The sequence below is a fragment of the Patagioenas fasciata genome, chromosome 2, assembly GCF_037038585.1.
Source record: "Patagioenas fasciata isolate bPatFas1 chromosome 2, bPatFas1.hap1, whole genome shotgun sequence".
Taxonomy (NCBI): domain Eukaryota; kingdom Metazoa; phylum Chordata; class Aves; order Columbiformes; family Columbidae; genus Patagioenas; species Patagioenas fasciata.
The window spans coordinates 7,077,364-7,091,485 of NC_092521.1; the positions used below are offsets into that span (position 1 = coordinate 7,077,364).

Below are 14,122 nucleotides of genomic sequence, written 5' to 3' on the forward strand. Positions count from 1 at the left end.
ACTGCCCACTTCTGTACTTGCAGAATGGTTTTGCACAGAGAAAGCTCCATTATCTCTGTGTGATGAAGCTTCTCTAGAGTTTTCAGGGGTGTAGAATAAGAGGAGAAACAGGTCTGTTTGTCCCAGATTAATTATTGAAGAGACTCTAAAGAATCAAATGCAAAAATAAAGGTGTGTAAACCTTTTTGCATGTTGAAGAGATTAGCACAATTCACTTTTGCTCATGCTCCCACGCCTCTTTTTTCTGCTTTGATGTCTTGTCCTCCACAACTTTACAAATTTGATATAACTATGGGAGAGACCAAAATGTGCCACTTCACAGGGCACCTTACTCAGAAGAAACCTGCCATATTCACTGTTATTGCTTAATGATGGCTTTGCATCTCTATCCCATAATCTCATATGTTGGATGAGGTCCTTGAAGTGTAGCATGCGTAAAACACCTTGAGATTCGTGAGGGTTTCAACAACTATTTCCATTCCTAATTTCTTATCTTGTTTAACACACAACAGATGCAAGTCCTTTTTGTACAAATTGTGTCATATAGGGAGTTTTTTTGGTTGAGGGTGAAGAATCTGTTAATGGCTTTTTTGTAAATGGAAGATGTGATAAATAGACAAGAAAGTTAGACTGGATAACAGAAGTATAGAGTTAGTATGCTCCATGTAGTTTCTGCTGACAGAGCTGGAATTATCAAATACTATAACAAAGAAGAAGTATGCTTTCTTTTCATAATGCTAGGGTAGTTTTGTCGATGAAATAGGTTGCTGAGATGGATTCAGTACTAAAAAATCACAAACAAAAAACCAATGTGCATCTCCACATTAGATGATGTGTTACTGTGTTTTGTTTGCTACCTTTTTTTTTTTTTTTTTACTTTTTTTCACCTCCACTTGCATAACCCAACATAAATTTAAATACGGAAATGCATCGTTTTGTCTGGCATCAAATGGAGGAAGGCTCGATTATCTGCCTAGAAGTGGCACTAAGCATACCTTTCACCATATAAATGGTGCTTTAAAACTCTCTGCTTTATTAGATGCCTTTTTCTTTATTATCCCAGAATGCAGCATTCCTTGAATTCATAGGAAACAATATTGCAGGGCTGAGGCAGCCTTTAGTGTTACAAAGAAGCCTAATTTATTTTCATAAGCTCTTACTTTCATTCTTATTAAAGAAGGAGCTTTGCCTTTTTCATCAAGCAATAAAACAGGTAACTTGTCTTTCTCCTTGCTTGCTGGCTCTATTCAGGGACAATTTAGTAGCAGGAAGAGGACAAAGCTGAGATATAACAGTATATTAGATTTTGTACTTTTCAGATAAAATTTAAGTGAGATGGGGCCTCCAGATCATCCAATCTGACATTCTGGATAAGCAGTTAAATATTATGGAAGTACATCACGAGAATGCTGGAAACTTCAGTTATAACTACTACAACAACTCTTAAAAGCTAAACCAAAGATGTAAACGTAAACCTGAAAAACTAACATTCAAAACTGGAATAATGCACTTTATTCTAGGACAGTTCAATAAAAATTGGAGTACTTTTCTCTGTATATACTTTTTATTGTGTTAATATACTCATTTTTATCATAAAAATGTTTTTTTATTGGAGAGATTTGGAAACAGTGTTTAATTAAATGTGTTTCCCTATCAGTGTAGTCCTTTTGCAAGAGAGGCAGAGGTTAGAAAACAGCCTGAACACTGGACAGCACTTCTGGAAAACTGTGTGTCCTCATGGATGAATATGGGGTCTTTTTTGCACAAGCTTCAAAGTGCAAGGTGGGAGCACTAAGAGAAATGTAAGCGTAGCCTAGCAAAGGAGAACTGAATCCGGAATATGCAGAGTTCACTTCCCACAGGACATAAGACAATGTTATGGGAAAATGCAGAAGAATATTAAGTTGATGCAAACAGTGAAGAATTAATCAAATCAGAAATAACAAGAATAATTATGCCCTTGTTTGATTTTAGGTGGAAAAAAATGAAATGCATGTACTTTTTCAAATAAAGTTTCCAAAATATCTAACTGGTTTTACTTATTTTATTTTTGACTGGAGACAAGGTCAGCATGTGAAATGCCCAGATGTCAGATGTTCTGAATGTCCCTTTTTTTTTGGGTATATGAAATATTACAAAACAGAACAGAATTCTTTGTTTAGTATTCATATATTCCCACGAACACAAACATTTATCTTCTCTTTCATGAGTTGTGATTTTAATCATTAACACAGCTGAGAGGTCAAAGAATATTGTAAAAAAACAATCAAAGACCTTTCACAAAGTATCTGGCAGGATGCTGCTTGGTTTAGCTTGTCATACACTAATTATATTCCAGAGAATTTTTTCAGGCCAGTTTCTTAAGTATGTTAGTGTGAAAATTTAAAGGTTTCTTCTTCTTAAAAAAAAAAAAAAAAAAAAAAAATCTGGTAGTCTATGAGACTTCTGGAAAATTTTAGTCTGTAAATTACAACTGTGGAAAATACCATTATAGTCCCAGCAAAGCTAAAAGAAGCAGTCAATATTTCATTTAAGGACAATGTTATTTCAAATAAGAGACTAAGAAATAATAGAAATTTCAGTGACTCTTCTGTATGAGCTCTGGAAAGGTGATTTAATTTTCCCATGTAAAGGCTCTTCTGCACCTGTTGTTCTATTAATAAGTGAAAAAAAAAAAAAAGTAAAACACAGGAAAGTCCAGCAGGTATCAAAGTTGTATAGTAGCTTGTGTCGTGTAAGTAATTTTGTTGTGTCTCATACTATAAACCTTTTAATGATATTTTCTCATGCAGAGTCCAGCAATTTTCAAACAACTGTGCAATTTTCACTTGTCTTAATATTTACACCTCCAATACACAAAGGGAACTATGTAATCCCTATAGTGAGAGCTGTGATTTGATTTTATGTGAAGTTTTGCACTAATCCGAGCTGTATGATTTCAACATATCTTTGGGATTAAAAATATCCTATATTTTCACCTTAATGCATTACCCCATGCAGTGATGAATATCACCAAATCTCTCAGACATCTGCCCATTGCCTCAAGGTGTTTTGAGCAAGTGCCACTGGCTGTTTAGCTTGTTTTAAGCACAGACTCAGATTTCAGTGGCAGTTGCAGGTGCTCAGCAGTATTAGGCACAGACCCAAAATTTCATCCCCTCTGTTGAAGGATGATATTTGCTTTGTCTGGAGCATTATACTTGAGTTGAATTCCTAGTTTAAATTCAGACTGTAGCTTCAATAATGATTGTTTCCTTTGCAGATTCCAGAAAATGTGATTTTAAGTGACAACGACTTATTAAAAAAGAAAAAAAGTCTGTCTTTTTTTTTTTTCTTTTTTTCTTTTTTTTCTTTTTAATTTTTCCTGAAAGACATACTTTCAGGTGTTTTGAGACAAACACAAAAGAGAATGCACATTTTCAGTAAACAAAAGTTGGAATTTTCTCATCACATCTTGTGCCTGTGGTGCTTCTAGAAAGAAATAGCATATTACTTCACAAAGGTTTAAATTTTACATCTTCGATAATTTTCTCAAAGTGCAATCAATCATTGACTGTCAATTTTCTTGCTTCAACAAAAAAAAAAAAAAAAAAAAAAAACAACACACACTATAGATGGAGTTCCACTTTTGCAAAACCTAGCTGAACATTCTTTGTATTATGAATTTTATCAATCCTACCTCTCAGAGCAGGATAGATGCCTTTGACTTTGTCTTGAGTGCATTTTTCATATGGTCTGTTGTTAAGAATATGATAATCAGCAGGTAAAAGTAGAATTCATCCTGCCCAAATTAAGTCATCTAAAATTCAAGTGTATCTAAATGAATATGTTTCTGTAGACTTTAACTATTTTAAATGGAAAGAGACAGGCACAAACAGAAATCAATTGTCCTTTTCAGATATGTATCTCTGGATGGGTCATCTCACTGTGTGCACCTGCTGGCTGATTTCCACTGATAAAAAGCAGAACCCAGTTGTCCCACCTCACTTTTTTTGGTAAAAAATGGGTAAAAAGGAACTGTATTTATAATACCCTATCCCCAGTGAACAACTCTACATTTCCAAGTGCATTCATGTGCATCTCCTGTTGTACTGTGGTATTCAATAAAGAACATTTAGACTCACAGAAAAACAAAGCAAAACAAAACAAACAAACAAACAAAAAAAAAACAAACCCCACATATTTGGTTAATAAAATGAGTGATATTCTGTTCATATTGACAGAAATAAAATATATATATATATATATTTTATTCTGCATTGCTGGAGGAGAAGACATTTAAAAAGAATGAAGGAAAAACTGCTGGGCAGATTAATCCGTCTTCCATTCTAACTTATTTATTTCAATTTATTATAGTTACTTTAAATGTGTCAAACTGGGACTGTTATCCAATGTAATCCTTTCCAGATGAAGATGCAGACTGACAGCTCCCTTCATGTTCTGTTTCAGAAAATCCAATGAAATTATTTTATTGACAATAAAAGAAGGATAATCTTGCTGGTGGGGCCTACTAGATGAAGGTACTAATGACTCGGTTTATGATCCCACACGGTATCTTCGGTGTATTCGGCAAGCTGAATTGTACCACATATAAATCTGCTCAGCACCCTGCAACAAAGTGAACAGATAAACTTCCATTAATTTAAGCTTTAAAAACAACAAAAGCCTTTGAATTTTTCAAGGAAAATGATCTATGTGAGAATCAATTACAAACTTCCTCCAGGAATCTATCCAGGAACAGAAAAAGTCACGGGGAGGCAGGAAAGCCTCAGTTTGCTGAGAAACAAACTAGAAATCTAATTATAAGGATGAGAAGTTTTCAGAACTATTTCAACCATTTCTAATTGGTTTAAGCTGTAGATTTTGAATCTCACATCAGTTACAGGTAGGTAACCAGAAGGATGCATGACTATTTCTCAACCAAGAAAACCTGATCCTTGTTCTCATTCAGCTCACAAGATAACCCAACTGAATACTAACTCAGTGAGGGAGCTCAGCTTCAGAAATACTCTGCTGACCCAGCAAATGCACTGCTCTATGCACTCTGGTTACTCTTGTCTGGAGTGATTACTTTGTTTTATTTGATTTTATTATGTTTTATTTTATTTTATTTTATTTTATTTTATTTTATTTTATTTTATTTTATTTTATTTTATTTTATTTTATTTTATTTTATTATTTTTGGTTTTTTACATGACAGGACACCTGGGAGCAGTTAACACTTCTGGCTGCTCTGGTTCCCTTTGACTCCTTCAGCAATTACCTTGACTTACTACTTCATTTATTCCTTTCTGCCACTATGGTGAGATGCTGCTGTTGCCACGTATTTTTGCTTTTGCTCTTATCAGACAAAACCAACCACCTTTACCTTCATGTTGTAGAAGTCAAATTATAAATATAACCTGGTGTTTCCCTTTTTGTAGGTGGAACACGCATTGAGTGAGGCAGATTTTCAGCTCAAGTTGGACCTGCACTTTACTGACAGTGAACAACAGTAAGTCTAGTTTGAAAGCTCAGTTGGTAATGTAGGAGTTTGTTAAGTTGGGAAGCTATTTTGATGAAGTGGAAGTCCTTTGGAAAAAGGGATAGCTTTGATAAGTCTTTTCTCTGTCTCAATATTGAAGTCTTTCTATTTCTGCTCTCTGTATTTGAAGAGTGTTTCTCATACTTCTCCTTAAAGGAACTTTTTTTTCCTTTAAGCATATTTTTTCAAAGGTGTTAAGTGTTGCTCTATCTCTGCTGCTGGTAAAGGGAATATCAGGACTGACCTCCATGTGAGCAGGGACTGTGATTCAGGAATGCATTTATCTCAGGAGATAACAAAATATTTTATTGCTGAAGATGGGTGTATGAACATACAAAGAACTTGTATAAGAACCAAAGCTGTCTCTATATTTGAGGAGGAAAGTCTTCCCATTGACTTTGGTCTCTTCTCACTGCATTTGGTTCCGTAACTTAGGTGAAGTGGGAGTTGCATCCCTTCCTGAGACATAGTGCAAAGTGTGATCCTGAACGTTATTCAGGCCTCTCTGAATCACAGAATAGGCTTCCAATTACTTCAGCAGAACTTATGGGTGTGTGGGAGGGGATGCAGAGAAGTCATCTGAGCTGTGTTTCATGCCAAGACTGTCCCCATGTGATTTTATTAATATCCACAGGGTACCAAAACAAATTTCAAGAACGTTTCCTTTATCTTGAAGATAAAAAAAACTGAAAACTTGTTCTCTCAGGCAGGTGGGACTGGACCATCAGCCATCAGCTGCGATGCTGATGGGTCTGGAAGAGGGCAAAACAAACATTAAACGGTAGCTAAAAATGAAAAGAACTGAAACTTTCAAGTTATGAAATTGTGCTCTAACACGTACATTTATTTTCTGTTATCATCTGAATGATTAATCCTATTTACTATAAACATAATTGGTGTTTTTTTTATAAAAGAATATTCTGCAAATCTCATTCAAACGTTTCTTGGAACTAACCATGTATCATACTCAACCATCTCATCATAGGTTTTCTTAGCTCTGGAAAACAATTGGCTTCTATGAGCAAGTTCTTTAATGCTGTAAACCAATTATTTTTCAGAAGTGAGTTTCACTTACATTGAGAGGATATAGTTAAGCACACTTCAGGTTTACGTCTCAGCCTCCTGCCCTACAAAGTGAATTAGATGTCATGTGGTTGACCGCAAACTAGGAAAGTTATTCTGGAATAGTTGTAACCAAACTTTAAATTGAAGTCTTTGTTTCTATTTACTGAAAAAAATGAGAAGCCAGTCCAACTTGTATTGTTTCTCTGCAGTTACTTCACCTACTCTTTTTATTTTTGACCTATTGCATTTTTTTTTTTTTTTTTTCTAGAAGATCAGGTATCTGGAAAGGTATTTTGAATATTTTCAGCTCTCTGGCACAGGACTGTTTCTACCTCTCACAAATTGCTTGCTATTTTTGTTCTTACACTTAAATCACAAGTAGTGAGCTGTTCACAGTATCACAGTATGTTTGGGATTGGAAGGGACCTCAAAAGATCATCTAGTCCAATTCCCCTGCTGGAGCAGGAACGCCTAGGTGAGGTCGCACAGGAATGTGTCCAGGCGGCTTTGAATGTCTCCAGGGAAGGAGACTCCACAACCTCCCTGGGCAGCCTGGTCCAGTGTCTGTCACCCTCACTGAGAAGATGTTTTTTTCTCAAATTTAAGTGGAACCTCTTGTGTTCCAGCTTGATCCCATTGCCCCTTGTCCTATCATTGTTTGCCACTGAGAAGAGCCTGGTTCCATCCTCATGGCACTCACCCTTTATATATTTATAAACATTAATAAGGTCACCCCTCAGTCTCCTCTTCTCCAAACTAAAGAGACCCGACTCCCTCAGCCTTTCTTCATAAGGGAGGTGCTCCACTCCCTTCATCATCTTTGTTGCCCTACACCAGACCCTCTCCAACAGTTCCCTGTCCTTCTTGAACTGAGGGGCCCAGAACTGAACACGATATTCTAGATGGGGTCTCACCAGGGCGGAGCAGAGGGGAAGGCTGTGAACAGGCTATGAACACTCGTAAGCTGAGCAGTTTGCTAGATGCATGTAATTCTGCTACTTCTTGATGTCCCCAGAACTAACACATAGGTGGACATCAAAGACCAGGGGAAGCTGGAGTTGCATCACATGTGTTTGTCTTTTATACAGTTTATTTATATATATATACACACATTTGATATTTATCATTTGCTATTTTGTATTCATTTTTGTTGTAGTATTTATTTTGTATTTATTTTTATAGTTATGCTAGGCACAAATACAACACAAGATACTCATTAGTTGTGTAAACCCTCTTGAATCTAGTGAGTGATATAAATTCACCTCAAGCCATCTCCCAGTCTGCTGCCTATAGCATGTTATAGACTTTGACAACACAAGCTTTTACCAACCCTTGTAAACCTCTTTCTCTTCCAGGCTAAGAGACGTTCCAGCGATCCCCCTGATCAGCAGCCGTACACTGTGTCTTCACTTCCACCCCCGGAGAGGTCTGCACCACCATGTTCCTGTCATGTTTGACTATTTCCACCTGTCAGTGATATCCGTCACAGTGCACGCATCACTGGTAGCATTACACCAGCCGCTGATCAGGTAAAGGACACAGAAATGTCTGTTGAAAGGGAAAGGAGATTCCTCTTCTGAGTGCATTTGCTTATGGTACCAGAGAAGCAGAGAGGATAATTTAATGCCAAGTTTTTTGGTCCAGGGCTAGGATTCTGGAGATGGGGGTTTGGAGTCAACCTCTGACACAGGTTCCTGCCCTGATAAGACACCAGAGGACTGATCAAAAACTAGTGAAATCTGTGGGAAGAGCTTCACAAGTTTTGATTAGACTTAATCTCTCTATTCCCCATGTGTAACGACTGGAAGGTGAAATTTCTCCTGCTGGCTGTTTTTCTTCTTTAGTCTAAAAGTAACTGAGAGCATTTACATTCCCTCCTCTCCCCCCCTTGTTATTTTGTGAAGTATTTAGGACAGCTGGATGCTCATCTCATCTGTGGCCTCTGTGTTTTAGCATAATTCATAACATGGCTAGAAGGAGGTATGAACAAGTCAGTACTAGATAAGGCTCTGTTGAATTTCTCCTTTACAGCATCATCTGATTTAACCATGCAGCAGTGTAATACTAGCTTCCATGGGGTCTAGGTGTGATTTATGTTATCTGATTCATAATGACAAGAAAATAATTCAGGCCTCCTTCAAATAAAACAGGGCTGGAGGTCAATATCCGCTAATATTTAGAACAGGCAAGGGGAAGCAAAGGTCTTTCTGGCAATTTACTTTGTGTCAAATCTTGTCATAGCCTGAGATAAGGAGTTCTGAGAGAGAGGGAGCTCCTTGGGTCCCGAAGCAAAATGCAGTTTTCAGTGTTGTTCAACTTCCCTCACTCCAACAAGGCCTTGCTGTTTACCAAGTGATCAGGAGACTCTTAAGTTCGACAAATATGCAAAAACCACTGTGTCAGAAAGAAAAGATGAATGTATAGACTATTTTTTCTCTGAATCTTTGATTCATTCCTCCGATTGTGCAAAAACATTGCTTGTACATGATGCCACAAAATGAATTAAGACTGTAAGAAGCTGAGTTGTGACAGTGATGAGAGTCATATTGGTACATCAGACTGACACATCTGTCTTCTGCTGCTGAGATACAGGTAACTGCTGTATCTCTCTTGTACTGTGTTGACTTTTTAAATGGTGAATTAGATTGTAACAGACTGCTTTTAACCAGACAGTTTTCCTCAGATAATTTACCCATTGTTCTACTACATAAAAGGATGAAAGAACAATAGTTATCAGACTTAATGACTGTTTTCAGTGCTTTGTTACCCTCTAATGAATGGAGCTGCAGAGACTTGTTACTGTTATTAGGCATAAATCACATGATGAGCAACTGTTTTGAAGTCAGATTATTATAGCTTTTAAATTATTATTTTGTCCACATTTATGAAGTTTACAATATCTTTACTTAATGCAGTGAAAGAAGTTTTTTGGACAACATAGTACAGAGTCTCATTTGCTTAAGCCAGTAAAGTAATTTTAAAGTGTCATACTGAGGATTTATCCTCTTGTTGATAAATATTCAAAACCCAAAGAGCTTGTATGACATGCTTTCTCTAAATATAAATCAGGGTGAAGACACTAGTGTAGAAGAAATATCAGTTCCAAGCATTCTGCAACAAAACTAGCCAACTAAATCTTATTTGCTTTTCTCACATCTCAAAGCTTTCCTGTTTCTCTCTTAGGATTCGAGTTTATTAGGAACATTAAAAAAAATAATTGTAAAGTCAGGAATTCACTTTTGTAACAAAATAGAGGCCAAATGTCTGGAATATTTTTTTTTTTTTTTAGTCACTTAATAGAAAAAAATAAACACCAAATAGTTACATTGTTTGGGGAAGAAAAAGGTCTATACAGTATTTCACTGGGTTTTCCTTTTCTTCCTTGAATTGTCCCATCCTAGTATGTACTTTACATGTACATACGTATTATTTCTACAAATATGTATATACATAAATGTAAAAGAACAACAGTTCTAGATCTACCCTGTAAATAAATATTACACATTATGCAAAATTGATATTCACTGCTGTCCTAAAGTTGTCCTGGAAATAAACCTTGCCTGAAGCACAGCTATCTGTTCACAAATGCCCTGTGGACTGAGCTTTTCATATTTTGTTCTCTCTGTTGGAAAATTAGATACTCTTCCCCAAAGACCTTCGCTGTTGCCTGTATTTAAGCAGTGAAAACAGCAGGGAAAGTAGCAAGACTGATTCAGGCCTTCCCTGCAGGGTAAATTACACCCACAAATAGCTCCTGTTGGGCAAAGCTTGCCAGGGTGCCTCCATTACCTCCTGTCTTCTGACAAGTGAACATTTTGATATTGATGTTTGTCCTGGTTAATAATTCTTATGTAATAAATATTACATTGAATTTGATACTTTGAAGCCCTCACCTCTCACCAAACTGAGAATCGGTGAAACTCATGTTTCTATGATCCTTTGCAGCATTCTGGATGGGAATTTTGCAATTCATTTCTTCTAAAGAGTATAACCCTCAGCTTTTTCCTGGGGTCCCAATTCATGGCAGCTGCTAATGGCTTTATGCATTTTCTTAGGAGGTGAGAGGCTGAGTAGGAAGGTGATGAGGCAGATTTGCAGTTGACTTACCTCCAGCTCTGCTGCCTCTGCACCACCCTTACTTGGTCCAGTGTGAGATGACCAGGAACATGTTGGGATGCTTTGGGACTTGTATCACCTCCTCTCTTGGCTCCTTGGTCAGCTGCATTCCTCTGAAACACTGCTGGAGAAAGGATTCTGAGCAGCAGTGAAGGGGCTGGGTGCTTTGACTTATCCTGATTGAGCACTGTGGCAAAGCTTGGTTAAATATTCTCACTTCTACCTTTAGAGTTCTTTGACTTCTCTACTTCTACTTCTTTACTTTGGATCCTTCAAATTCTCTAGTTTGAATTCTTCATCTTCTCTTACACCCCAGAAGTGTTTGGGAAAGCTGGACTGCCCTGGGCCGAGTCCAAAAATTTGGATTTCCAGGCAGGAGTGCAATAACAGGGGAGAACAGGCATGTAGGGTGCAGTGGTTGTGATAGCTATTGTTCTGACCTGAAACATTGCTTCACCCCAACTGCACCTTCCCCTACAGTCAAACCCTTTTGCCAGGCACAGCAGGACATTGTCATGTCCTCGTGGAGTGACTGCTGATGTGCAGGGCAGTGCTGTTTGCACTGAATGCTTTTGGCAGCTGCAGATCATGGAGAAATATTTTCCTACTTTTGGGATCTGGGAAAAGGAAAGTCTAGAGCAGGAACTGATTGACACATTTTCCTAACATCACAGAAATGACAGTTCTCTTTGGAAAGTAAAAGGCTTGCCTCTGACAACCTCATTTTACCCAGGATGACAGAGATCATAGAATCATAGAATAATTTAGGTTGGAAGAGACCTTCAAAATTGCCTAGTCCAACCCTCTGCAATGTGTAGGAACATTGCTCAGGTTGCTCAGATCCATGTCCAGCCTGGCCTAGAATGTCTCCAGGAATGCGGCATCCACCACCTCTCTGGCCAGTCTGTTCTAGTATTTTGTGACCCTTGGTGTAAAAAATTTCTTCCTCATGTCCAGCCTGAATCTCCCATCCTTTAGTTTAAAGCCATTACTCCTTGTCCTATCACAATAGGCTGTGCTGATAAGTATGTCCCCATCTTTCTTATAGGTCCCTTTTAAGTACTGAAAGGCTGCAATAAGGTCTCTCCAGAGCCTTCTCTTATCCAGGTTGAACAACCCAAGTCTCTCAGCCTGTCCTCATAGCAGAGCTGTTCCATCCCTGTGATCGTTTCTGTGGCTCCTCTGGTCCATGTCTGTCCTGTGCTGAGGGCGCCAGAGCTGGATGCAGGACTGCAGGGGCATTTCCCCATAGCAGAGTAGAGGGGCCCCTGCAAGTCTGCCAAAAGATAAACAGAAAAAGTGAACAATGTTCAGGCTTGAGAGTACTACCCTGCTGAATGCACGGGCCCCACTGCCCAAATATATTTTTTATTCTCTTACCTAAGCTCCAGAGGCTAAATGTGAGCAGACAGTTGCAGGAGAAGATGAGGAGGAGTTAGGATTTTTGCACTCCAGCTTTCTGTTTTGCGTGGATTAGTCTGGTTTCTGGACTGAGGTTTTGGCTTCTCTTCTAACTCCCTGTAATTGGCTTCACAACTGGTCCCATCTATAAGTGGAACCAGCAGTTCCTTGTCCAGCATCAGCTGTTAGAAAAGGCACTTTGTTCCAGTATAGTTCAGACTTCAAGAAATATTTCTGCTTTTCCCAAAGGGATGCATACATGTCTATGATGTACAGATCTACTTAGTTTCAGGCATGCTGCAAGCTCAGTGCCTTTCTTATGTTGGACTCATTTAGGAAGCAAACAGCAAGAAACATAGTTACTCCCTTCACTAACTCCATAGACCTCTGTACTACTTCTTCCTGAGAGGAGCTGGCGTATGTTGCTGTTGATAAGTTAAAAATACAGCTCATAAATAATCTCTGAAACAAGTACACAAATGCAAAGTTTCCCCTACACAGATAATTTCTCACACTGAAAACAATAAAACAATATCTTGCATTTCCTGTTAACCAGCATGGACAGTAGGACCTGGTTAACATCTCTTCTTCTGAAAAGCTGTCCAGTCCCATTTCTTCCCCTGAAGGCTTTCTGGAAGTGTAAGAACAGTGTTTCTGTACCAGACTGCTACTATCTGTCCAGACTGGTGTCCCCAAAACCATGCGTTGTCTAAGGGCTAAGCGGAATCCAGATCACTTGATGGTCACAGTATCTGCAGTCCTACTTTGGGTCTTGGGCTTCTGCTGAAAACATTTTCAATCTGAAAAACAAACAAACAAAGTAACAACAGAAATCACTGCAAATAAACAAGATTCTTCATCACAGGCAGCTGGCAATCCTGTTTTCTCTTGTTTGCACAAGAAAGGGGGTTAATTTCTTCAGCTTTCTGGATTCTCCTCAAATTTCTAGTCTCTTCCTCTCTTTCATATGCATGTCTGTGTGAAGACCAAAGTAGATATTCAGGATTTTACTTGTTAACATAGAATTCTTCATTACCCACATCCGAATCACTGTAGAAGAAACAATAAATGTTCTTGGTTGCATGTGAGATGGGGAAATAACACAATACACATTTTGCAAGTGGGGAAACCAAGACGCGGGTACTGAACTTCTCAGTGCTTTGAGCTTGTTCTACTTTGGGAAGAGAAAACAGAATCAAAGGGACACAGGGTTTTTGAAGGTTTCAGTCCTGACCTAGATCTGCTCTGCTCCACTGCACTGAGGAACCAGGCCAACTCTGACCACCCTTGAGCAATTTTATCTCACCTAAATTTTGTTATTCCCAGGCATCCCACTGTTCCTCAAAAGCATGACTAATATATCTATATATACACATGCTGCAGTGCCCTGTACACCTTTAATCTGGGTGTGGACCATGCAGGGCAATTTTTTTACAATTTCATGTGTAGTTGACACCTACTTAAGGGTAGCTTGTATCTGAAACTGCCACAGATGTAATCCTGAGTGGCAAAGTTCATGCTTATTTTTCCAGTTGGATCTCATTTATGAGTAAATTTATATATAGAAAGAAAATGGAATATTTATGGAGTAAAAAGCCATTCCTTCCATAATGTTTATTAAAATAATACCATTTTATTTTTTTCTCTAAGAACTCTTGCATAATAACTGGATGATTTTTTCTCTTAATTTTATTGTATTTGTTACTGTTTGTTACGTATCTACAAAGACAAACCTCTACTTTGAGATGCCATTCTCAAGAGCTACCAGCCAAAAGTCACTTAAGATAAACCTGTTTATTTCTGAGTCAAACTTTAAAAAAAAAAAAAAAAAAAATCAAATCAAAAAGAAAAAAAAAAAGAACCACCCAAAACTAAATAAATTTCTCCACATGATTTCATGATTTTACCTGCTTTGAAGTTTTATAGCAACTGAGATTGTCCAGGACAAATAAACCAGCAATTTCCAGGAATCAAAATAATCAGATTTTAAATAATATTTCCTTGCTGACTCTGTTT

At 37.8% G+C, this 14,122-nt stretch overlaps 1 protein-coding gene across 1 annotated transcript in view; it reads left to right on the forward strand.

The window, feature by feature from the left end:
• FAM135B (family with sequence similarity 135 member B) overlaps window positions 1-14,122 on the forward strand; it is a 209,871-nt gene that overhangs the window by 131,162 nt on the left and 64,587 nt on the right. Inside the window, exons 5-6 of the mRNA XM_065831691.2 lie at window positions 5,424-5,494; window positions 7,945-8,118. Coding sequence (XP_065687763.1) covers window positions 5,424-5,494; window positions 7,945-8,118 — 245 coding nt within the window. The remainder of the gene's footprint in view (window positions 1-5,423; window positions 5,495-7,944; window positions 8,119-14,122) is intronic.